Here is a 24692-nt window from a genome sequence, read left to right as displayed (position 1 = left end):
TGCTGAATAGGCTACTTGTCGAACAGACTCTCTGAGGGAGATTTGACTGGGTCGTTCACTCATTGTTTTGATGGCTTGTAACGACCGTCAATATCATTGTCTCATTGATTGACTTGATCTCCAACTACATCTCTCTCTCTCTGACTTGCACTTTGTAGTCTGAGTCCGAGTCTTTTTTTAGGGGATATCCCCCTCCTCATGAAACTGAGGGTGGCTCAAATGGGTCTGAGTCAGGCTAAATGTCATCAAATGGTGGTTCGTGGTTCAATTGGGTCCGAGAGGCTAAATGTCACAAAAAGGTGGTCCGTGCCGTGGCTCAAATGGGTCTGAGAGGCTAAATGTCATCATATGGTGGTCCGTGGGCCGTGGCTCAAATGGGTCTGAGAGGCTAAATGTCATCAAATGGTGGTCCGTGGGCCGTGGTTCAAATGGCTCCGAGAGGCTAAATGTCATCAAATGGTGGTCCGTGGCTCTAATGCTGAATAAATAATGGAAAAGGTTGAAAACCACTGGTCTACAGTCAAAAAGTATGATTTGCTGCAGACTGTGAACTTATATAAGCAGTTTTCCATTATCTGGCAAAGCCAGATTTATGATTCATAAGACTTTGGCGCCATCTAGTGACATGTCTCATAACATCAACAGGTGTCGAGTGCTTTTGGGTGAGCTGAATAAAGTAAAAAAGGTCACGTTAGGAATTAGAATTATAAATGAATATAGTCGTTGGATTGAGTTCTGAGGGCAGCATTTAATTTAAATGGGTTTCCGTCCTCTCCATCACATCAGAGAGCACTCACTTTGACTATAAGTGACATCACAGAATAAATAAAGTGTGTTAGGGGTCGTTTCAGTGGGTCATTTTAATTATTTTAAAACTAATAGGCTATTAGGAGTCAGGACACGTCAATTTCTTACACAAATAAATCGAATTAATAAATAGAAACAACCGTAACTTTGTCACTACCTCTTTATTGCATAAAAGGTGCATTACCGTGTTCCTTAATCCTTAATATTCCCTTGCACCTTACAATTAACCAGAACAACAGAGCAATGTGAAAATCTCAACTATATTATTTGAAACGTATTCCGTTGTGCACTTAATTGCATTACCACTATATATTTTTTTTTACGAGAGCACTGCAGTACTGCAAAGCAGAAACACCTACTGTTAGCCATGGTGGTGCCTACACATCCACAAAGATAATACAAAATAATATATTACAAAAATAACACACCAACTCTGAAATGCATCAGCCAATCCCAGTGGGTGAGTTACCATTTACAGGAATGACATCATTAAAAGCTCACAAGTCCACGATGCCAACACAGTTACACTAGTTGGCAAAAGTATAATGTTTTACCGCATTTGGTTTCAACATCTTTTTGTGCCTCTTCGTTTCGTAGCATCATCAAAGGCCATAATGATTAAAGGACCACTTCACCACTTTTCAACCTATCTTCATATAATTAGTCTTCACTAATGTTCATGATAAAATAGGACAATTGTTTTCTACTCAGTCTGAAACCCGTCCACCAGTGACATCATGTTAGGCAGATTCTTTTTAAACAAGATTTAACAATCAAATTTGTATTATCGTGAGAACGATGGCTTCCATTTCCGCATTGCAACTTTTCAGGAATAGAAAGCCTGCGGTTTCTAGTAGCTTGGATTCCCCATCAATGTCACTGGTGGACAGGTTTCTGAACGGCCCACAGCCCTCCTATTAGACACAGACTGGATTCTGAACTGCCCACAGCCCTCCTATGAGACACAGACTGGTTTCTGAACTGCCCACAGCCCTCCTATGAGACACAGACTGGTTTCTGAACTGCCCACAGCCCTCCTGGTTTCTGAACTGCCCACAGCCCTCCTATGAGACACAGACTGGTTTCTGAACTGCCCACAGCCCTCCTATGAGACACAGACCGAGTAGGGGGAAAAAGTGGCATTTTATCATGAACATTAGTGAGGACCAATTATATGAAGACAGGTTGAAAAGTGCCGACGCGTTCCTGTAAGGCAAAACATAATAAAATAATCAACCATTTCAAAAGGGGTGGCAGGGCATCTTTAAAAAATAAAAAGCTTTTGTAGGTAACTGTGAAGGCATGGTGATATCTGCCAGCTCCGTTCAGCAAGTCAGTGCGTGTCCTCTGGGGTCGGAGTTGAGTGGTCGGTCAGCCAGTCACAGTGACCGCCCGCTGGCTCCAACCTGCTTTAACCTCATCCTCCTCCTCCAGCAGAGGGCCCTCTCCTCCCGGGCCTAAACCCACAGCTGGATCCTCCTCCGTCTCCGCTCAACGGATTGTAGCCTGGTAATAAATACAAGAATAAATTATAAAGATAATAAACTAGATAAAGTGCACGTCGGGGCACAGGTCTCCTGCAAACCTTTGAAAAAAAAAAAACATTATGTTAATGACATTTAGAAGATTTACAATACCTTCCTGGGGTTTTGTTTATGTGTGTAATATGTGGTTTTAGATGTTTTAGTATTTCAATGTGTCTGTGATGTCACTTCCTTCCTGGACTACATTGTCTCAGTAAGCTCCACCCATGCAGCAGATTTGCCGCGTCGGCCAGGTTCCCGGGAAAAGCTTGCCCCAGCGGCATTCTGCCGCATTGGGTGGAGCTTAATTTCCATCCACCAGCTGTCTAAAAACCAAGGAAGCTCTGAGAAGGAAGTGGTCACGTGACTGGGCTGCGCCATGACACTTTCATGGACACTTTCATGGGAGCCAAACTACCCGGAAGTTTGGCAGAATGCATTGGAGTCAATGGCTACGTTTGCATGAAGGGTGATCATTCCGAATAAATACTTCCGAATAAAATACATCCGATGTAATGTTTTTTGCAGCGAGTTTACATGGGAAATGGTCATTCCGAATGAGTGTTTATATGGAGAAGTGATAGAAGACATGATACATGTTAATTCACGTGAAACTACGCCATCTGTTGGACACATAAAATATAGGCAGTTCATTCATTGTGACTTTCAGACGAAAGACAACACTTTGAAATCCCATCATTTCATTCCGCAGTAGTTTTGAGGCTGCTGCTTGGATAGGGACGGACATATTATGTTTACCGTCTTTTTTTCCCCACCTGCTGCCTCCCCTTCTCCGCTGGGAAGGTGATCATCTCGTTTTTATGTGTAGTCTACTTTATTATCTACAGCACGGCCAGGGCACACAACACACTGATTATTATTGTATCGGGTCGCTCGTTATTTTTGAGAGAGAGAGAGAGAGAGAGAAAGAGACCGTTGAACACACACACACACACACAAAATGCACGAAATAACGTGCTCTATGTGCAAACTCCTCGGCGCGCCTTGGATATGAGGCTTATGAGCGCCTTGGAGTTGGAGCGCAATGGAAATGAGCATGCTCAGAAAGACCAGAATGAACTTACATCCGAAGCAGTGTATACATGAGTCCAATTTTCTTTCAATCACATTGAACATCGGAGTAATCCGGCCAGTGACATCGGAATGGTTTTTAGATCGCATCGAGCGTTTTCATTCAGATGTAAGTTTTTGTAGGTGTTTACATAACAACGTTTAATAGGATTGAACTTCTATTCGGAATGAAAAGGGGATTTAACTGCTCATGTAAACGTAGCCAATGAGAGCTCACTGACCAGCTCATGAACAAACATTATTTATGAACAATTGAGACCTTTTGTAAAGTAATCACTTCTGGAAAATAACAGAAGACATGTAACACATTATTGTCTGCTGTGTTGTTATTCGATGTGTACACTGTGTAATCTTTATAGAGGTACGGTATCTCTATAAAAATAGAGATACCATAAAGTACAAAGTACATTTCTGAACGCACCAAGTATCGCGAGACTTCCCACCATTTCCTGTCTGGCAGCCAAATATCGCGATACTTCGGAGCCAGAAACGATACCTGCTGCTGTTTAGATCCTCAGATAAAATTATATACTGTGCACTCTGTGCACATCGAAAAGTAAGTGATTAGAAAACAACCTGTGATATGTCTTCTGTTATTTTCCAGAAGTGATTACTTTACAAAAAGTCTCAATTGTTCATGAATAATGTTTGTTATGAGCTGGTCCAGCCGGCTCCATTCACTGCCATGTATTCATTGCACTTCCTGTGTGAGTTTGGCTCCCATGAAAGTGTACATGAAAGTGTCATGGCGCAGCCCAGTCACGTGACCACTTCACTTCCTTCTCAGAGCTTCCTTGCTAAAAACCCGGAAGAGACCCTGGCAGACAGCGTCTTTTGGCTGTGCATGGAAGTTCAGGTGTGTCCAGGCTGTGCATCAACCTCTAGCCTGTCGAAGTAGTTCCAGCTTTAGTTTAAAAAAAAAATCACACACGTGTCTCTCTCTCTCTCTCTCTCGGTATTAATAAGTCACATACTCGTGCTCACTGATACAGGTACACGGACCTTGCTGGTTGTAGGAGTGGTTGCACCACTCAAAAAAACAACACACCACCAAAGCAAAGTGGAAAAAGACAATGGTAGCAGATTGCTTTAACAAAGCTGAATGAATTCACTACATACCAGTGCTCCTTAGAGACGTCTTGTCCTTCTTAGGTTTCAGCGCTGTGGATGACGAGCTCTCCTCTTCAGTGTTCTGTCATGTTATATAGGGTTGGGAGAGTCACTAGTATTTGTATAGCACCTTTCATGACATGAAATGCAGCTCAAAGTGGTTTTACAGAGCAAAAAAGAAAACGCATAAAACCGCAATTAAAATAATAGCAAAATAGGTAGTGAATAAGGCAAAACAGTGAGGACATGAATAACAACACAGATCATTAAAAATCAGCTAAAAGCAAGAGTGTAGAAATGCGTCTTGAGCTGTACGTGCTTTAAACTATCGACACAGGTTTACACCATCTTGGTGTAAGCCAAGACAGTATAGTGTGGTAAACATATGCTATCTTTACATTTTACTGTACATTTTAGTATACTGTGGTAATACTGTACATATTAGTAATTAGTATAGTGGTAATACATAGAGCCCAGCCTTACATTGTTCATTCAATCAACTTCAGTATGATTTAACCTGGCTTACCTGCACAGGCTTTGCTTTGTAACTCTTTCCTTCTTGCATGCTGTCCCACATTTCTATTTTCTGCCTCCTTTTCTCCTCCTCCAGCTGTTCGGGGCACAAGAGGCAAACAAAAACATTTGGAGAGGTTCAATGACACTGTACTGCTGGTATCATGTGGCATGTTGACCCACGGTGTACTTTACATTACTGAGGACTATTTTCCAAAGCGTACCACATGTATTTTATTTGTGTTGTGCACGCCAGTATGCAATGTAATAAATGTAAACTGCAGTTCCAGGAGAAAAACTTTATTATGATTTAATAATGAAATATCTAACATTGGATTGGATTATTCAGCCGTGTTTGGCAATTTAATGAAATGCCTACTATGGATCAAATGTAAACATATAAAGAAAATGAGGCCGAAGACTATTACACAAATTCACCTGTAGCCGTTTCTCTCTGAACAGCGCTGCCTTGGCATCAAGTTAATCTCACCTGTAGCTGTTTCTCTCTGAACAGCGCTGCCTTGGCATCAAGCTAATCTCACCTGTAGCTGTTTCTCTCTGAACAGCGCTGCCTTGGCATCAAGTTAATCTCACCTGTAGCTGTTTCTCACTGAACAGCGCTGCCTTGGCATCAAGCTAATCTCACCTGTAGCTGTTTCTCTCTGAACAGCGCTGCCTTGGCATCAAGTTAATCTCACCTGTAGCTGTTTCTCTCTGAACAGCGCTGCCTTGGCATCGAGCTCATCCTGCATCTTCTTCCTGGAAGCTTCCACGGCCTCTTGTCTTCTCACCACGAACACAGGATCTTTAAGGAAAATGTCAACGGATGCTCAATATCCATTTCTTGCCTTATTTATGATGTATTGTTAAAAAAGAAAAAAGGCTCTCTATAACTCAAATTTCTACTAATAGACAAGAGACATGAATGTTTTATTCTATTCACTATACCAGGGGTGCCCATACTTTTTTGACTTGAGAGCCACTTTCAAAATGACCAGCTTAACAAAATCTACCCACCAAAAAAAACTTTTATCCCAAATTTACTTGAGGGGGCTTCGGATTAGCGGCACTGGTGTTACATATAAGAGAAACGCACATGGAATGGGAAATAGAGGGGGGGAAATGGAAATGGTAGGTTTTTTTGGTATTTTACTTTGTAATGCTACTGATTGTAAGCAACAATTTGAAAACATTGCATTGTGTGTTTGAGCCAGGGGGGCAGTCAGACAGATATTTTGTGAAGCCACTAAGGAAATCGGGATTTCCTGAAAGTTCATATAATGGCCTGTTGTGGCGCTGTCATTGGGCCCAAAAAAACCCATAGCCCCATAGAAGTCCATGTATTTGGGCCCAACTTCACCTAGACTGTATTACCCTAATAAACATGGTCATGAATACTTTCTGCTTCCAGTCACTAGTTTAAAGTCTCATTTCTAATGTCATAATATTCTTTTTGGAAAATTATGGTCCCATTTATTAAAAACATGACCATAAATTTGCGTAATAAAAACCAACTAAGAAGAAGGGGGGAAGTCCCGCCTCGTTGTCTGGGCCACCCAATGGCCAGCTGGGCCAAAACGGATCTAGAGAGATGGCGATTTACAATTCAAGGACTGACAGGCTTCATTTTACGTTCATGTTAGACCCGGGGAACGCTTTGTCCATATTTTTTACAGTCTATGGTTTGAGCTGACAGGCCCTGTTTTATGTCGATCAATCAAGTCACCTTAATTCAAGTGGCAGATGATTGCATGGGGCATGTCATGTGATCTACCTGCAAAGCCTTTGTGATCTACTGGTCACGATCTACCTTTTGGGCACCCCTGCTGACTATACCATAGGACAGTGGTTCTTAATGTCCTTGAGGGAGTTTCAGGGGTCCCCAGCTAAATGATAGTTAGAATTAGAATAGGCACCAAATGAACCCTTATGGGTCTCTAACTGAGAGAGTGTACAAGTGGAAGTACTCTGAGTTAAATTAACATTTATTTTTTCAATATAAATTGTGGTCCCAGAGATAGAAATGTCATTAAATGGGGGTCCATAGCCTAATGCATGTCAAACTGTGGGTCCCGTGTGAAGTGAGGGGCGCCAATATTAAAGTCTAACTCAAACGGTGCCAACACATACATTAAACGCCATTAACAATAAAGAGACAATATGAGGTAAATGACAAATTATGATGTAAAGTTTCCCATTGTCAATGGCGTTTACAAAACAAACATTGAACTAAAGACAAACATTAAACCTGTGTATAGGATTAGAAAATGATTGAGAAAATCTTCTCTTATGGGGGTCCCTGGCATATCCTTTCAAATGGGGGTCCGTGGGGCAAGTGTCAATTTGGGGGTTTTTCCCTCCGCAAATCTCACTCCTTTACAAAACAATGTGTTTTGAAAATGGGCACTTACCCTGCACAGTGTCCGGGGCTGAATTCCTGTTGCTTGCTCTTCTTTTGCTCAAGTATTGGATCAACAGGTACAGCGCCACGGTCAACAACAGCAGGTACCAGCCGTACTGGGACAGAACACCTCCAGCTGTGGATGTAGAAATAATATATCAGTCAATAAGAGCAGGTACGAGCCGCTAGAACACCTCTCGCTGTGCGTGTAGAAATACATGAAGCCATTGAGCCCTTAGGACGATTCTACAACATGTCTTCTAAGTTTTCTGAAGAAACCCATTTTTCTATGTCAGTTGTCCTCAAACATTTTCATGTCAAGGACCCCCAAAAATATATCTCATGGCCGTCGACCCCCATCTGAAAATGTTGTTCAAGGGAGCCTCCAGAAGCAAAGATTTGAGTTCAAAACGTTCGCTCTGAAAGAATATATATTCAAAGACTTGCACCACATTTTCACTATTTTCCAAAAGATCTACAAGCTCGCCGTGCGGCACTCTGTGCCACACTATGAGCTTGTAGATCTGGATAGGTGGGCAATAAGGCACCAGAGCCATAGAGTAAGACAGAGTTAGGACATTGAGGGGGCAGAAAACAGCCCGGTCACGTGTTTCATGTAACGTGTTTGTCACTGTAAAGTCCATAGACTAGTACAATGCATTCCGTAAACGTCCGGTTCAGGCCTTTGTCACAGTGAACAGAGTTGTTGTAACTTGTAACTCTGTCTTACTCTATGGCTCTGGTAGGCACTATGCAAAATTGTCTATTTTGTCCAAAATTTTAAATATATATATATATATATATATATATATATATATAATATATATATATATATATATATATATATTTGAAAAATGGCCTTAAGAAATGTAAAGTGTACATCATTATCAGACTTTATGCCCCAATACATTACTGGATATACAGGTTTTGGAGCAATTGCAGAAAAACTGTTTAAGCTATTATAAGGAACATTTAATATTATAATTTTTCCAACATTTTGGGGGAAAACCGCCAATACTTAACACCGAGGTGCCCATTCACATTTATGATGCGCATGTTTCATTTCCACCAGGAGCGGGTGCAATGGAGCTATACCTGTGATACAGAATTTACGAAGTATATGAATGATCACACACATTCTAGGTCTAGTGCCCACCTATCTGTTAACCAACAGCCAACTCTGAACAATTGATTGATTACTTTATTAATGCAGATTTTATGAAAAGGTAGCTATATATGTTACTGTTGGGTTGAAGCTCAGTGTACAGTCAACAAGTTATTAAACTACTGGACGGTTGGACATTAACTATAGTTATTAAACTACTGAACGGTTGAACATTAACTAGTTATTAAACTACTGAAAGGTTCAACATTAACTAGTTATTAAACTACTGAACGGTTCAACATTAACTACGACACTTCCTGGATCTCAGAAAAGTTAGCAGGCTAGCACAGCATGCTCCATTATCAACCAATAAGCAGCCGTTTAACTGAGTGAAAGCGTCCTATTAATGTTGTTAGACAAAAGACACAAATAAAACATAACAGCTCATAGATATATGTCTATGTAACGGCTAACTAGCTCCAGGCTAACCGTACCAATGTGCTGAATGAAGCTGAAGTCCTGGTTCTGTAGAGGCTGGTGTTGTTGTTGTTGTTGTTGTATCTGAGGCTGGGGAACTCCTTCCTCATCCACATCAGTGATCTCCACTCCGTCGTCCATGGCTGTCTGTTTATATTATTACTATTAGTATTATTATAAGTATTATGATCTGTTGCTGTGTGGTTTATTTCCGTGGTGTGACAGACCGGACAGTCAGTCAGAGCTGTGCAACACCGCCAGCCATCTTTGTTGACATTAGCTTCGCAGCAGCTAAAGCTAAAAGATCTTGCAGTGTTGCCAGATAGAATGAGAGGAATAAGCAGACCAGATATTGACTGTGAAAACAAGCCCAAATGGAAAATGACAATGCAATCTGCTGTTAAAAAAAGAAAATAATATAGAACAAATATTTTGTTAAAATTCTAACACCACAAATCTGCTATGGGGGTCCCTGGCACCAATATATATATATATATATATATATATATATATATATATATATATATTATATATATAATATATATTTTTTTTATCCTCAGTCAGTAGCAGTTTTTGTATTGATTGATTGATTGAAGTATTTATTAACAGTTTGCAGAATTACAGTACATTTCAAGCCCAACTCGAAAAACCAAACTGTGGACGACACCATAAAGCATTACACTTGTGTATGGTCCACCATGTTCAATTCATCATAATGTTGAACTGTACTCTGTTTTTAATGTACCCATTCTACAAACTGTGAATAACATAATCAATCAATGTGGGGGTAATTGACTTGGAAATGTGTGAGAATCACTGGTCTAAACAACATTCATTAGGAAACAAGACAGAACAGTAACTACTCTTCCCTCCTTTACTTTATAAACCACTTTACAGGAATAACAAGCCAAAAGTCGCTTATAACAAACAGACATGGCAACCCAGGCTGCAACCTGAAGGATGACGTGGAAGTGTCACACAGCTTCCGTTGGTCGTGCAGTACCGACCGGTGACAGCAGGGGCGACAGACTGCCATCCGGAGTAAAAGCATCTTCAATATGAGTCCAACTTCAATACATACAATTAGTTTGTACTTATTGGCATCCATCTAACTCTGTCGCTACTACACCTGCATTTCCCCACAGGAATCAATACACAGTAGTGTGTGAACACACACACACACAACTCTTCAAAGCTTTAAAAAAAAAACCCATATCTGGCATATAACTGAGTTATAATACCTACCCATTCATCCAAAGAGAAAAGTCTTAATTAAGTCTTAATGCTGCCTCCTGCATTAAGTGCAATTACTAAACAGGTGGAACAGCACTGTTGAGTTATTTCCAACGAGCGCTTGTCAACTCCAACACAAAATAATGACCTGCACAGAATGTATTGAAGGAAAGTTACTGCTAATGTTGGTGACTTTAACGTTGTTTAGTATAATCAGAGACTTTTCTGTTTGGATGTACTGTATGGTCTGTTTGGATATACTGTATGGTCTGTCAATGATTGGTATTTCAAAACTAGATGGAAGATATAAAAAACAAAAAAGAATAGCATCCAAGAGCTTACGGCTAGAAGCAATTTATATATGAAAAGAAACGCTTTGCATCATTTCAACAGTTATAAGAATGAAATTTGAGCTACCCCAGTCACACTATTTTCGTTATCTTCAAATTAGACATGTCAGAGAGAATATCCCACAATTTAAAACATACCAGAGAGCAATGCTTTTAATAAGCTTCTGTAGAAGCTTATTAAAACAAAACGAGAAATCATTTGCTTAGTCTGGGAAGTTGTAACTTCCCCCAACTAAGCAAATGATTTCTCCTTTTGTTTCTGTCTTTACTACTCCTGTATCTACCAATCGCTTGAAGGAAGCATGGGTCTCTGAATTGGGAATGGAGATAAATGATGAAATCTGGAAGAAGACTATCGAGAATACATTCTTGTTCCATTAATGCCAGATATCAGCTAATACAATATAAAGTCATGCACTATTGCAAGACAAAACTAGTGAACTAAACATTGTGATGGCAGACTAACCTACGGCCAAAAATGTAAATGATATTGAGAAGTCAACCGTTTAATAAAAGAAAAAAGTCATTTTTTTATTAGAAGCCAGTCAATTTACAGTACATACACAATATAAAAAAGGGGCGACTGGATTCAAATGTGAACTTAAATTTCTCGAATAGTACTTTGATTAAACATTGGTCAAATAATTAACAACAAAAAAAAGACGACGCAACCAGTTTGGCATAAACATTGTCACGTACATTTACGAATGTTCAAATGAGACAAAACTTAACTTTGACAAAAACAAAAATAAATCATCATTTCAGTGGGAGATCAGGAGCCGTTGACGGGCGGTCCCTCCTCCATGTCCTCTTCTTCCTCCTCCTCCTCCTCCTCATCCTCGTCTTCTCCTTCCTCCTCGTTCATCTCCTCTGGTCCAGCCTCCGCCGTCTGGACCACCCCACCGCCCTCTTCTTCCTCCTCCTCCTCCTCCTCCTCTTCCTCCTCCACCACCACCACGCCAGGCTGGCCTGCGATGGACAGAAAAACGACAAACTCTCACAATTAGAGAGGCGCTCCGATCCATCGATCGGACGATTTTCACTCCAAATGCCTCGATCGTCGATTTACCCCTTTCTGGAGAAACCCACTTTCCTGATTTTCGAGCCCAAGAGCTCGAAAATCAGGTCAGGAAGACGGCATGTTAGCATAACGGTGAAGACATTGCAACTTGTTTCTCTCTACCTTTCGCTGCAGCGAGTTGGCAAACCGGCGAGTTCTCCGGTATTCTTGTAGGTTACTAGAGGTGTGTGTGATTCACAGGACCATGTTCACTGTTGTAGGTTACTAGGTGTGTGGTTCACATGAATTGTTGAGGGGAAAAAAATCACACCTGTGTGAACCGAGTGGTGCAACTCTGTGTGGGGGGTCCCCAGTGGGTCCCCGGAACTTCCAGACCCACAGGAACGCGCCCAGGGTGCCAGCTCGGTTCCGGCGAGCCGCCCCGCATCCGAAATGACAGTCAAGGATCTAATGATCTCACATCATCCTCTGGGCCCGTTTCGGACCAGATCTAATAATCTTGAATTGACCGGGCCCTTTTCGGAACGGGTACAATTATTTTCGGGTCAGTTTCAGAGCACGGGCTTTTACCCGTGTTACCCTCTACCATTAACTGTATGTAATACTAACCTTGTCTCATATCGCGTCCCGGGATTTGACCAGCCTGAAGCATGCCCTTCAACCTCTCCACTTCAGCCAGTGACGAAGCATTAGCGATAGCATTCTGGAATAACAAACAAAAAACACGGTTCACGTACAATTTTGAAAATGTGGAAAGATATATAAATATATAAAGTAACAACTCCCACCGCATTAACACTTAGACCGCTAGCATTTATTGATAAATTGTGATATAATTTACGCCAGCATCAGACAGTGACAGAGTCTAATGGAAGCCATCACAGCGCCGGCTCCCGGCTGATGACGTGGAATAAACCTTGTTTTGACCAAAAATGCCATCTGGGACGAGGAATAGGAGATACAGGCGAATGAAAGAAACAGATAGAACTGACGTCCTATCTTTGTAAAGTGATCTTTGTCACCCATGGGGCAAACGACTGATGTTCCGGTCAGTGATTTCGCATCTTTGTCACCTCAGCTTTTAACCACTTTAACCCATTCTGGACGGGAACCCCTTTTGGTGTTTTAAGCTTTAGCTGTTGAAAAATAGCAGATCTACAAGCTCGAGCACGTTTTTAACTTAAGTATTTTCTTCTGGGGGGTCCCTGGAACAACATATTTGTTGTCCGCAGCCAAATACAGATAATTCTGGATAGTCCTTGACATGAAAAAGGTTGAGCACCACTGACATAGAAACATGAGGTTTTTCAGAAAACTTTTTTCATGTCAAACCTTTTCTTGTCAAGGACTCCCAAAAATGATATGTATTCGGCCACCGACCCCCATCTGAAAACATGTTCCCACAGCACACACATGTCCAGTCTGTTGGAGCTAAACCTCCATGCAATGGAAATGTAAAAAAAACATAGGTGTGTCAAACACAAACTAGTGTGTTCCTGAGGTTCTCACAGACATCGTCACAATCTGAACAGTGAACCGTATCAAATAAATAGTCTCAGGATAAGCGTAGATCTAGCCTGAACTAGGGTGTTAGGTTTCTGGTCTAGAGGGGCGGGTCGCCGGTAACCACTGGAGAGTCGACGGTAGCAGACACAGCTGTAGCAATGTTCAATGTTTTCAAATAAATTAACAGTAAATGAAAAAGCACGCCCCCCCCCCCCCCCCCCCTTCACGCATTAGGACAATATCAGTTACCAGAAAAAAGGTTGGATGTTTTCAATGAATCCATCATGGTTGAAATGGAGTATTGAAGTTATAATGGGTTTGTATAGGAAGGGGCAGGGCAGCTAAAATTAATATCAAATATCTAAATACTGAATCAAGCAACTTAAAAACGTACTGGGGTGTTCACATAAGACTGAGTAGACGATAAAATGAACAAAAGATTTTTGGAAAGAGGAATATCCCGACACTTTTTAGACACAAAATGTCTTCTAAATCCTGAAAGTTTTCTGAAAAATCTATGTTTCTGTGTCAGTGATGCTCAATATTTCATGTTAACCGTTTCAGTTCATACGACACATGAGGCCGTCATAAGGATTCCGAAAAAGTAGTGCCTATGACGTCTGTGGACGTCCTAGCGACGCGGGCCGAGATAAGAATATTCAGAGTTTTTCTTATTTTATTTTTTTGGCATTTCGCTTTCCGTACGCTAACGCTCTGTGCAACTATTAGCTTGTCATTGACTCCCATGTTAGCGCAGCAGAAAAAATGACTCGTATCTCCTCCTCCATCCGAGGTGATGAATGGATCGATATGCTGGCGCTTCATTTCTGCTCCTCATCCGTCTCTCCCGCAAAATATGAACGCTTTTTGGAGCGTAAAAAAATAATGATCAGGGATGTGAGGTCACTTTGTAAAGTCAACTTTTTTAGGAAAGTGTTTCCGGTTCATGGCTTTCAGAGTAAAAGCGATCAGACAACTCTGGGACCCCGGAGCTTCTATTTTGATGCACTTCCGGCACTAAATGCGTTTTAAAGGTTTTATGACATTCATCATTTATTTATATTTTTTCTTTTAGGTTTTATGACCTCAATTTACACCCACAAAACCTGAACTTTGAACATTCAGAGGATTATCTGTGGTCTGAAGTTTTCTTTGGGGTTTGGAAGCCTTTTGAGCTACAATGAAAACAGGCAAAACAGTGAAAACAGTGACATCTGCTGGCAAATCCCATTGACATATGGGATTTGTAGGATCTTACATCACAAACTGCGGCAAATCAGAGCACCTGTTTGAGCCAGAAAACCCCAGATCACAGAAAATCTACTGAATGTTAAAAGTTCATGTTTTTTGGGCGCAATTGAGATTAGAAAACCTAAAAAAATAAGAACAATTCCAAAACCTTTTTTTTAATGTCACAATCCCGATTCTGCCCTGAGATCAGATTCATACGAGGTTTCCACTGGACACACACTGGTCTGATTAACCCATTCTGACCTGAGATCAGATTCTAAAAATGTCAGTCGTTCTTCAATTTTTCAAAAATAGCAGACCTACAAGCTCGTATCGCGCCACTCGGTGGCGCGATATGAGCTTGTAGATCTGCTATTTTTCAATAGCTAAAGCATAACATGATGCCGACACCAAAATGGGTGCCCGGTCAGAATGGGTTAAGGAGCCCCAGAATTATCTGTATTTGGCTGCAGAACCCCATCTGAAAATATGTTGTTCCAGGGACCATCCCAGAAGCAAAGTTTGAGCTAAAAGCGGAAATAATATATATTCCAAATTTGCGCCACATTTTCAAGATCAAAAAAATATAGCAGATCTACAAGCTCGTAGCGCGGCGATCTATATAACATAATGCTTAAAAACACCACAAGGGGTTCCCCCTCCAGAATGGGTTGAAGGAGATCCAGCGTAAAAGCATGGTAAAGTGATGCTAGGCTAGGACGTAGTCCAGTATTACCTTGATGGCCTCCACGTCTGCTTGGGACGGCCCCGTCTTCTTCTTCTCATTCTGGACAGCTCCCCCGGGCGTGAACCTGAAAAAGTCAAGACTCCAGCAGTTAGACGTCACCAGGGCTAAAACACGCTGCTTCTGCAACCTTTCAACCCAGTGTAGCATCTCAGGTGTAGTATCTTTTCTTAGGTCAGGTCAAATAAACTGATACAAAGAAGGTTGGGAAATGTCCAGACAGAGACAGCAGCCCCGAGAAACACTGTTGTTTGTTTGTTGTTGCTGTTGTGAAGAACCGTGACGTTTTAGTGGAGTTGGGGGGGGTTAAAGATTGAGCTACATTTTGGACACCATGACAGTGGCCGTCTTTATGCTTTAAGTGTTGAGTATTCTGCCAATTACACCCCCCCAGCGCTTCCCCCAGTCGGAATCCAGTGCTTCTTAAGGAGCTGCTGTCCAGCAGGAACTTTCATCTTACGTTTTCGTTCGCTTGGCAATATCCTTTGCAAGCTGAGCGCCGCGTTTGCCCTTGAACATTTTCTCTGCCTCCTGGCGTTCCTATGGCGATACACACAGTTAAAGTGACAGTTACACGTTCCTATGGCGATATGTCACACAGTTAACCCATTCAGGACGGGGGGAACCCCTTTTGGTGTTTTAAGCATTATGTTATACTTTACGTATCTACAAGTTCGTAGATAGCGAAGTATTGAGCTTGTAGATCTGCTTTTTTTTTTTTTTATCGTGAAAATGTGGCGCAAATGTTTTAATATATATTCTTTCAGAGCGAACGTTTTTAGCTAAAATCTTTGCTTCATATGGGGGGGGGGGGGGGTCCCTGAAACTACATATTTTCAGATGGGGGTCAGCGGCCAAATTCATATAATTCTTGGGGTCCTTGACATGAAATAGTTTGAGAACCACTGACATAGAAACATGGGGTTTTTCAGTCAGGTGTCTCAGTCCTAAATGGGTTAAAGTGACGGATAAACGTTCATATGATAGGTCATATGATAGGTCACACAGACACAGTTCATCACAAAGTAGGCAAATCTATATTTAATAATAATAGAGTAAAAGAGTCAAGCTCAAACAATTGCTAGACACCATCTGCCAAAATAAATCAAAGTGTGATTCATGCAGGCCCTTAAACTATAAAGCCATCCCTTGAGACCAAACCTCATTTCTCAGCAACCATGTGCACTTACTTTCTGCTTCACCTTCTGGAAGTCCAGAACTCGAATCTGGGGGATTTTGCTGATGACGTAGAGCCTGTAGTGCTTCTTGTTGGTCACAGGATTCCTTAACAGACTAATGGATAATATTGGATTCAATTATAGGTTGCAACCATGACTCACAACAGCTGTGCCAGATATCAAAATGCACATATTATATTATAATATGGGTCTTTGTGAAGCATACCTGAGGAGAGTTAAAGATTTCACTGTAGCCAGAGGATCCAAATCCCCCTATGGACAGATTAATAATAATAAATGAATCATGTGCATTAATACAGCTTATAATAAGGTTATTTATAACTCAACCAGGGGTCATCGTCATGCTGGCTTGTGGGGGACATTTTTGTCAAATTCTATTAAAAAAATTAGCAGACAATAATATTACCAGAAACACACGAGGTTATGGTCTTTCACGGTCTGTAACACTGAGAGTGACATTCAGTATTGGGGTCTTGTGATAAAAAATAACATTGTAATGTTATGAAAAAACTAAATCTTGGAATTTGCCACTTGAAAAAGAGAAAAGAACCAGATGAAGAGCCTTGGCTCGAAACGTTGTCAATAAAGTATAACATGCCCAGGCCGTAGCGTAACGGTCTGGGCACCAGACTGGTAATCCAGTCGCAGTGTGCCGCGGGTTCGACTCCCGGACCCGACACGGCCTTTACTGCATGTCATCCCCCCATCTCTCTCCCGTTTCCTGTCAGCCTACTGTCTGTCCCTTCAAAAATCAATAAAAGGCGTAAGCCGCAAAAAAATATCTTAAAAAATAAAATAAAAAATAAAAAAAAATAAAGTATAACATTTGGAGCAGATGAGTGTGCGGGTTCTTTTCTCTTTTTCTGATGCCACTTTTGAACCCAGCACCTCTATTAAGGGATGTGCGATTGTGCGTATTCTATTCGTTTTTTTAAGTCTTGCCACTTGTCCCGTGTATGGACATTGATGACTAGTTATATGTATTTGATGTATTACCTTGTGTTGGTCCTTGCGTGCTGTAAATCGCTCAGATTAAGAGCGCCTGCTTACTCTGCTAAATGCCTAAATGTTCCTAACAACATAATTCCAACAGTATCGGCATGAAATCAGGTAACTACTCACCAGCTCCTGGATGCTGTTGCTGGTCAGAATGAGTTCCGACAGACATGGCAGAGCATGCTCCAGATTCTCACCGATACGGCTGTGTGTGAGAGACAAGATGGAGGCACACATCCACTATCAATTCCACAATACAAGCAGTGATGCTAATAGGGTGCATTTTGCATCCCAAAACGCAGATTAGTGATAATGGACCCATCTGTGGACCTTTCTGGTCCACAGATGCTCTTCAGCCACGGTGAAGAGCAAACCACCGCTCAATGTTATTTCAGGAGGTCACCTCACCACTGAAAATCCAGACTATGAATGAGCCTTAAAAGACCGCCCCTGGGTCCCATCTAAAAGACCGCCCCTGGGTCCCATCTAAAAGACCACCTCACAGTCCCATCTAAAAGACCGCCCCTGGGTCCCATCTAAAAGACCGCCCCTGGGTCCCATCTAAAAGACCACCTCACAGTCCCATCTAAAAGACCGCCCCTGGGTCCCATCTAAAAGATCGCCCCTGGGTCCCATCTAAAAGACCACCTCACAGTCCCATCTAAAAGACCGCCCCACGGGTCCCATCTAAAAGAACGCCCCCTGGGTCCCATCTAAAAGAACGCCCCACGGGTCCCATCTAAAAGAACGCCCCCTGGGTCCCATCTAAAAGAACGCCCCACGGGTCCCATCTAAAAGACCGCCCCTGGGTCTCATCTAAAAGACCACCCCACAGTCCCATCTAAAAGACCGCCCCACAGTCCCATCTAAAAGAACGCCCCTGGGTCCCATCTAAAAGACCGCCCCTGGGTCCCATCTAAAAGACCACCCCACAGTCCCATCTAAAAGACCGCCCCTGGGTCCCATCTAAAAGACCGCCCCTGGGTCCCATCTAAAAGAACGCCCCACGGGTCCCATCTAAAAGAACGCCCCACAGTCCCATCTAATAGACCGCCCCACGGGTCCCATCTAAAAGACTGATTTAGATTGAACTAAAGACAAACTAACAAACAAATTAAACCCGTGTATAGGAGGGGCTAATGCCCCTCAAAAACAAACAAGACACTGTCTGCACTATTTGCACTAATTCTCACCCGAAAATAGGGCCCAAAATGCACAGTAATTAGTCGGGACAGGCCTTAATGTTCAGGCCCGATGGGAACTCTAGTGCACATAGCTACAGTTATTGATTTACCATATCCTGTTGTTCTTCATGAGCAGCGTCTAATTGATTTACCATATCCTGTTGTTGTTCATCAGCAGCGTCTTCAGCCTCCTGAGCAGAGGGAAGCCGTCCAGCTTTCGGATCTCATTGTCGGAGAAGTCGATCGTATCGAACTGGTCCAGGGTGGCTCCCAGGTTCTCTAGAACCGGAACCTTGTACCCTACGAGGAGGGAGAGAGAGAGGGGGTCAAATAAGGCATATATACATCATCAGCATCGCAGTCTCGGAAGACCATAGATATCTTGTGCCTAGGAGTTATGTCTTGACGCAGCTTCTGCTGTGGCTGAGTAGACCATGCTGATGTCACAAAGATGTGATTCACCATTTTTTCAGACCTCCAGTTCTAGGAAACACAGAATGGGGGGACTGTATTTTTAAATTATTTCCACACAACAGGTATATTAATGACATAGTAAAATGTTGAAAATGAGTGGAATGCCCCTTTAAGTTTGCATAAATTAATGGAATACCAAATGAGTCGCCCCTTTTACCAACTCGCCCCGGGCGTACAGCCAGCGGAACTGCTCAGCCTGGTATTCCTAAAGTAGCCTAAGTAAATGATGCTTCAACGGTTAAACCTAAACCTTATTCCTCACCTTAGCCTCAGTAAAACTATGCCTAAACCTAACCCCATTCCTAACCTTAACCTCAGTAAAACTATGCCTAAACCTAACCTTATTCCTAAACTTAACCCCAGTAAAACGATGTCTAAACCTAACCTTATTCCTAAACTTAACCCCAGTAAAACTATGCCTAACCCTGAACATATTTCTAACCTTATTCTCAGTAAAACAAAATAAAGAATACAAGAACCGCGGCACCGAGTGGTCGGCGGAAAAAAGCGAGGGCGAGAAGTATTACGGGCGGCGGTACCCGATATCAATGAATGTCTTTATTGCAGACTCATGGTCCTAACATATTGAATACACGGTCTGCTAAGAGGGGTTTAAATCCAAGAAAGCCCATGGCTTGTTTCCATTGAGGTCCTCCTTTGTACTCAATTCATCAAATTACATCCAGTTACAATTACATTACAATACAAGAAACAAACAAATAAAAAGTAACTGTCCAAATGAACATGTTAGACACGGCATTTGTGACAGTTATAATTGCATTACATACACAGCAGTGGTTCCCAAACCTTTTCATGTCATGGATGGCCAAATTGACACTTTAGTTCACGCCGGACCCACATTTGAAGAGATATGCCAGGGACCCCCATAAGAGAAGAATTTTACAGCTCTAGCAGTGATTCTCAACCAGTTTAATTTCAAGGACCCCCAGCTTGATATGCATTAGGCTACGGACCTCCATTTAATGGCATTTCTATCTCTGAGACTCCCAATTCAATTTAACTCTGAGTTACAGAGTCCCAGCAATAGCTTTAAAAATAGGATTGATTGATTGAATACAGTTAGCAAAGACAAGCATCAGTGACAATGAGGAAGTATTCACAGACACGTCCAAGCGACACAATCTATATCTTCTATGCATTGATAAGTTCCAAAGAACCGCTTGAGCCACCAAAATTTCACTTGCACTGCACCATCTAGGTGTAGGGCCCAGATCTACATGTGATTGTATTATTAAGGCCTTTTGACGTAGTCTAGATACAATAACAGCCCGTGTCGGGACACTTAGTACCGACGTCCCAAAGACAACGGTCCCGAAAGGGGCTAGATATAAGCTAGCCCTGAAACTAGCCCTCCAAGCAGAACCCAAATGCTACTGAAGTTTCTGACATTTGTTCGACCCAGTGCATTGGGTCCTGTTCCACGTCGTCCATGCCACCTGATTAAAACATTTACTGGCTCATGTTTACATGTTTACCGCCTCCCCGCGCTCTTTGACGATATTCTTCAGTATGAGGCTTTCTGAATATGTAAAGTATAAGTACCCATACATGCCGCTGCGAATATCTCCTGTGGCGCGGAAGCCGTTAAGTATTTTTAATATATGTTTGCCCGATTTGGAAGCTTGGATTCTTCTTTTCCTTCCTTGTTTATTGACACCTCATTGTACCGCCTATCTGGCTAGCTAGTGGCGCTATAGCTATGACACAGCAGATCAGAGGCAGGGACGTAGCCTCACAAGCCAACCGCACACCGGGAGGCGGTACAATAAACGGTAAACAAACAAGAAGAAATAAAGCGACCAAATCGGTCAAACAAAGATTAAAAATACTTAACGGCTTCCGCGCCACAGGAGATATTCGCAGCTGGATGTATAGCTACTTAAAGTTACCGAATTCAGAATAACTCAAGGAAAATAATGGCGTCACATGCCGCGGGTCCTATTTTAGAGAGAATCTCCATTTCCGCATATAGGAATTTCCATACGAAAATACAGTAGTGAGCAGGGACCCAACGTAAAACTCAACAAAATATCAAAAAAGTTTTACGTAGGGTCCCGAAAGGGGCTACCCTGAAACATGACTGCCATGATGATTATCATGACAGTCATGAAGTAACTGCACCCTGTTTTTGGCGCTCGCTACATTTACAACGTTTCCGTATATATAAACATTCGGAATTCCAATATAAAGTACTCACAATTTGTCCCATGGGTGTTAGTTAGTTGCAGCACCAGAATTTCTGCATCCCGCGTTGTTTAATGAAAAGCATTTTTGTCCGAGCGCCCCGGCTACTTTTTTCAAACGGGGTTCTTTTGGGAAATCCACAGTTGCACACCGGGAGCGCACTCGCCTATTAGTCTGTATTGGCAGGGCGGTCAGCGTACCTATATCGAACACACCGAGTGCCACCCTCCTCCCGACCGATAGGGGCACGTAGTTGAAAGCCAATGGCAAAATAACAGCTCGGATAAAAATGCTTTTTATTAAATATATATTATATATATATTATATATTATATATATAAAAATATATATTCAGTGATTTCACTTAATTCAAATATCACTTATTTTTTTGTTTTGTTGTGATAATCCTCCCTACTGTAGAGTGTGCTGACCATATAAGGAGTTCCTCCCTGTCCCCAGTTAACCCCTGGGGGTCAAAAAACCTTAGGTTTCGTTTTTGACTCTCTATCCTGATTGGACGAAAGGCTGGGTCCCACAGCCAAAAACGAAACCTAAGGTTTTTTGAGTGAAATCACTGAATATACCTTTAAACAACGCGGGATGCAGAAATTCTAATCGCTGGAGCTGCAACTAACTAACACCCGTGGGACAAATTGTGAGTACTTTATATTTGAATTCCGAATGTTTATATATACGGAAACGTTGTAAATGTAGCGAGCGCCAAAAACAGGGTGCAGTTACCTCATGACTCTCGCATGAATACGAGTCATGAACCATGGCTAGATATAAGCTAACTGAGTGTGAGCTGTATGTAGGAGAATAAGGAGATAATTAGCTGTTAGCATGCTATGCTAATTGTACATGCCTATGTAGATGTTAGCGTCATATGCTAGAACAATATCCAACCCGCGGGTTGGACAAACTGTAACTCTTACCTCTGAGGTCTCTCACCGTGTTGGTGCACTGAGCTCTGAGATGTTAGCATGCCAACTGTGTTATGGATGGATGTAATGGTACTGAGCTGTTAGCATGCTAGGCTAACTGTGTTATGGATGTAATTGTACTGAGCTGTTAGCATGCTAGGCTAACCGTTATAATCTTACCTCTGAGGTCCAGCTCTCTGTCCCTCACTGTGTTGGTGTACTGAGCTGCCTGCTCGATCAACTCCGCTGTGAGCTTCACCATGTCGAACAAAACCAACTGCGTTTATGTATTTATTTATAATGAAAGTCGCTTTGAATTAAAAAAAAAAACTCCTGAATGGAGGAACAACACAACACGCTGGCTGCCGCCGACTGACACAGGAAGACACACACTGCACGGGTCGGGTTGCCAAGTCTCGGCTCGTGAGAGAAATAAGCCAACCCACTTCCAAAAGCAAAGCTAATCTTTGCGAGAGACTTCAAATAAGGCTACCTGTTGTTCACTAGCCATGAGTTCGTAAGATGAAGACGTTTTTAAAACTATATATTTTTGGAAACCTTATAGCCTAACAAATATGGGTGGGTATTTCACATTTCTGATGATGATATATCATGTAAAAATACAAAATACCCACCTTGGGTAACCCTGACATTTTGACATTTTGTCATTTTGTCTATGATTTTTTGTCTATGACATTTTGGCATTTTGTCTATGACATTTTGGCATTTTGTCCATGACATTTTGTCCATGGCATTTTGGCATTTTGTCTATGGCATTTTGTCTATGACATTTTGTCTATGGCATTTTGTCTATGGCATTTTGGCATACATTTTTGTCTATGACATTTTGGCATTTTGTTTATGACATTTTGTTTATGACATTTTGTCTGTCACCTATGGGGAGTTAAAGTAGAAAGAAATGTTGGCTTTAATGGCTTGTTAGATGTTCAAAACAATCGACCGCGTTTTTAAAACAAGCCCAAAAAACCAGCAACTCAGGGGGAGAAAAAAAGCCAAAGGTTGAGGGAAATAAGCCAAACTGGCAACACTGACACCACAGTGTGCACTTTAGATTGTTGCGCCCCCTCGTGTTTGGGGGGAAGCTTTGATTGATTGATTGAAATATTTATTAACAGTTTGCAGAATTACAGTACATTTCAAGCACAAACTCAATACAAAGACTGTTAACTGTGTGGACGACCCAATTAAGCATTACACTTGTTTACAAGAGGATCCATCCAAAACATTTAGAGACGTACAAATAGACACTTCTATATAGTTAAAGAACAGAACAGGAATTCATCATAAAGGAAGCAAAGCTTAGACATGATCAGGTTCGCAGTACAGCTTCTTGGATTGAGTGATTGTTGTCATTGAATACTACTTTATTTCTTAAGTATAGGCTGATAGTATCCTATTATCTCTCTCTCTCTCTCTCTCTCTCTCTCTCTCTCTCTCTCTCTCTATATATATATATATATATATATATATATATATATACACACACACACACACACACCACACACACACACACACACACACACACACACACACACACACACACACACACACACACACACACACACACACACACACACACACACACACACACACACTACACACTTGAAGATGTATGGCCATGCTTTTGTTCTTGCTTAATGTAAATCGCTCTGGATTAAGAGCGTCTGCTAAATGCCTAAATTGTAAATTGTAAGAAATGAAATGAGTGAAACACATAGTTTTTCCCTTTTATTTAGAATGTCTATTTTAAATATAAAATGCTTTTGACTAGACATAATGACGACAGGTTTCATGTGGGTATATATATAAGACTATATAGAAGCCCTATGAAGTAGGCTGTCAAAAATAACAGCCGGTCTAATAAGCAAAAATGACAAAAGAAGAATATACATCCTTACAGTCAACCTAATAGAATTTAAATCCACTGGCCTGTGACCTATACGAGCGACTGATATTATACTCGTCTCATGAGCTGTAAAATGACACATTCATTGTACAATAGACGCTATTTAAAGATGGTAAAATACACTATGAAACATGGTAAAATGAGACATTCATGGTAAAATGCACTATAAAATATGGTAAAATACACTATAAAACATGGTAAAATCACACATTCATGGTAAAATTAGACACTATGTAAATATGGTAAAATGACAAATTTATGGTAAAATAGACAGTATACAAAAGACAGTGAAATGAGCTGTCATGTTGACACTGCCCTGCATGTTATTGCATCCTCTCTCCACTCAGTATTTGAAAGTTACCACCGAGGTAAATATTACCTCGTTTTGGAACGGGAAACCGCTAAGACTTGTTCCTTCCAACCTTTGGAAGGAAGAGGATAATAATAATAATAATAATAATGCTCCTCAACAAGAGACCATAACCCTAATCGTAATAATCATAAGAATTCGACAACAAAAACGGATCAAAAGTATTATTCTGCATTTTGTCAATGACTGAACATTTACAAAAGATAAACAGAAAAACGTCTTTAGTCTTCCACATCAGATATAGTAGCCCTTGCATGATGCCATTTGAAAAATAGTATAATCATATATATTGTCACATTTAT

General features: G+C 41.4%; 2 protein-coding genes across 3 annotated transcripts; both read right to left on the bottom strand.

Annotated features, from left to right (window-relative positions):
* Positions 1 to 949: 949 nt before the first annotated feature.
* Positions 950 to 9285, bottom strand: selenos (selenoprotein S). Of its 2 annotated transcripts, none has more exons than XM_083760212.1 (6): positions 9046 to 9285; positions 7457 to 7582; positions 5744 to 5850; positions 5059 to 5142; positions 4542 to 4614; positions 950 to 2313 (listed from the first exon to the last, which is right to left on the bottom strand). In XM_083760212.1, the coding sequence occupies exons 1-6, from the start codon at positions 9167 to 9169 to the stop codon at positions 2225 to 2227; spliced, it is 603 nt and encodes a 200-aa protein (XP_083616338.1). In that variant the 5' UTR covers positions 9170 to 9285; the 3' UTR covers positions 950 to 2224. The 2 variants fall into 2 exon arrangements, with proteins under 2 accessions (XP_083616338.1, XP_083616339.1); XM_083760213.1 differs by having other exon boundaries at positions 950 to 2314; positions 4546 to 4614.
* Positions 9286 to 11116: 1831 nt separating this feature from the next.
* Positions 11117 to 22464, bottom strand: snrpa1 (small nuclear ribonucleoprotein polypeptide A'). The gene is made up of 9 exons (XM_083793900.1): positions 22274 to 22464; positions 18645 to 18792; positions 17435 to 17513; positions 16518 to 16564; positions 16304 to 16406; positions 15574 to 15653; positions 15105 to 15180; positions 12242 to 12335; positions 11117 to 11580 (listed from the first exon to the last, which is right to left on the bottom strand). The coding sequence occupies exons 1-9, from the start codon at positions 22353 to 22355 to the stop codon at positions 11384 to 11386; spliced, it is 906 nt and encodes a 301-aa protein (XP_083650026.1). The 5' UTR covers positions 22356 to 22464; the 3' UTR covers positions 11117 to 11383.
* Positions 22465 to 24692: the final 2228 nt, after the last annotated feature.

The sequence above is a fragment of the Protomyctophum parallelum genome (genome assembly GCF_964188405.1).
Source record: "Protomyctophum parallelum genome assembly, chromosome: 2".
In the NCBI taxonomy this organism is placed as follows: domain Eukaryota; kingdom Metazoa; phylum Chordata; class Actinopteri; order Myctophiformes; family Myctophidae; genus Protomyctophum; species Protomyctophum parallelum.
The sequence above is the reverse complement of the archived record's forward strand: the minus strand, read 5'-3'. Positions and strand labels throughout refer to the sequence as shown.

Bases quoted from the DNA above. Each gene is read 5' to 3' on its own strand.
- snrpa1 (XM_083793900.1), bottom strand. From the start codon at position 22,355: ATGGTGAAGCTCACAGCGGAGTTGATCGAGCAGGCAGCTCAGTACACC. The intron at 18,793-22,273 runs GTAAGATTATAA...CCCTCCTCGTAG, and splicing joins CAGAGAGCTGGACCTCAGAG to GGTACAAGGTTCCGGTTCTA. The intron at 15,654-16,303 runs GTAAGTGCACAT...GTATCGCCATAG, and splicing joins TCCAGAAGGTGAAGCAGAAA to GAACGCCAGGAGGCAGAGAA.
- selenos (XM_083760212.1), bottom strand. From the start codon at position 9,169: ATGGACGACGGAGTGGAGATCACTGATGTGGATGAGGAAGGAGTTCCC. The intron at 5,143-5,743 runs GTGAGATTAACT...TGCCCCGAACAG, and splicing joins TCAGAGAGAAACAGCTACAG to CTGGAGGAGGAGAAAAGGAG. The intron at 2,314-4,541 runs GTATGTAGTGAA...ATTTATTACCAG, and splicing joins GACGTCTCTAAGGAGCACTG to GCTACAATCCGTTGAGCGGA.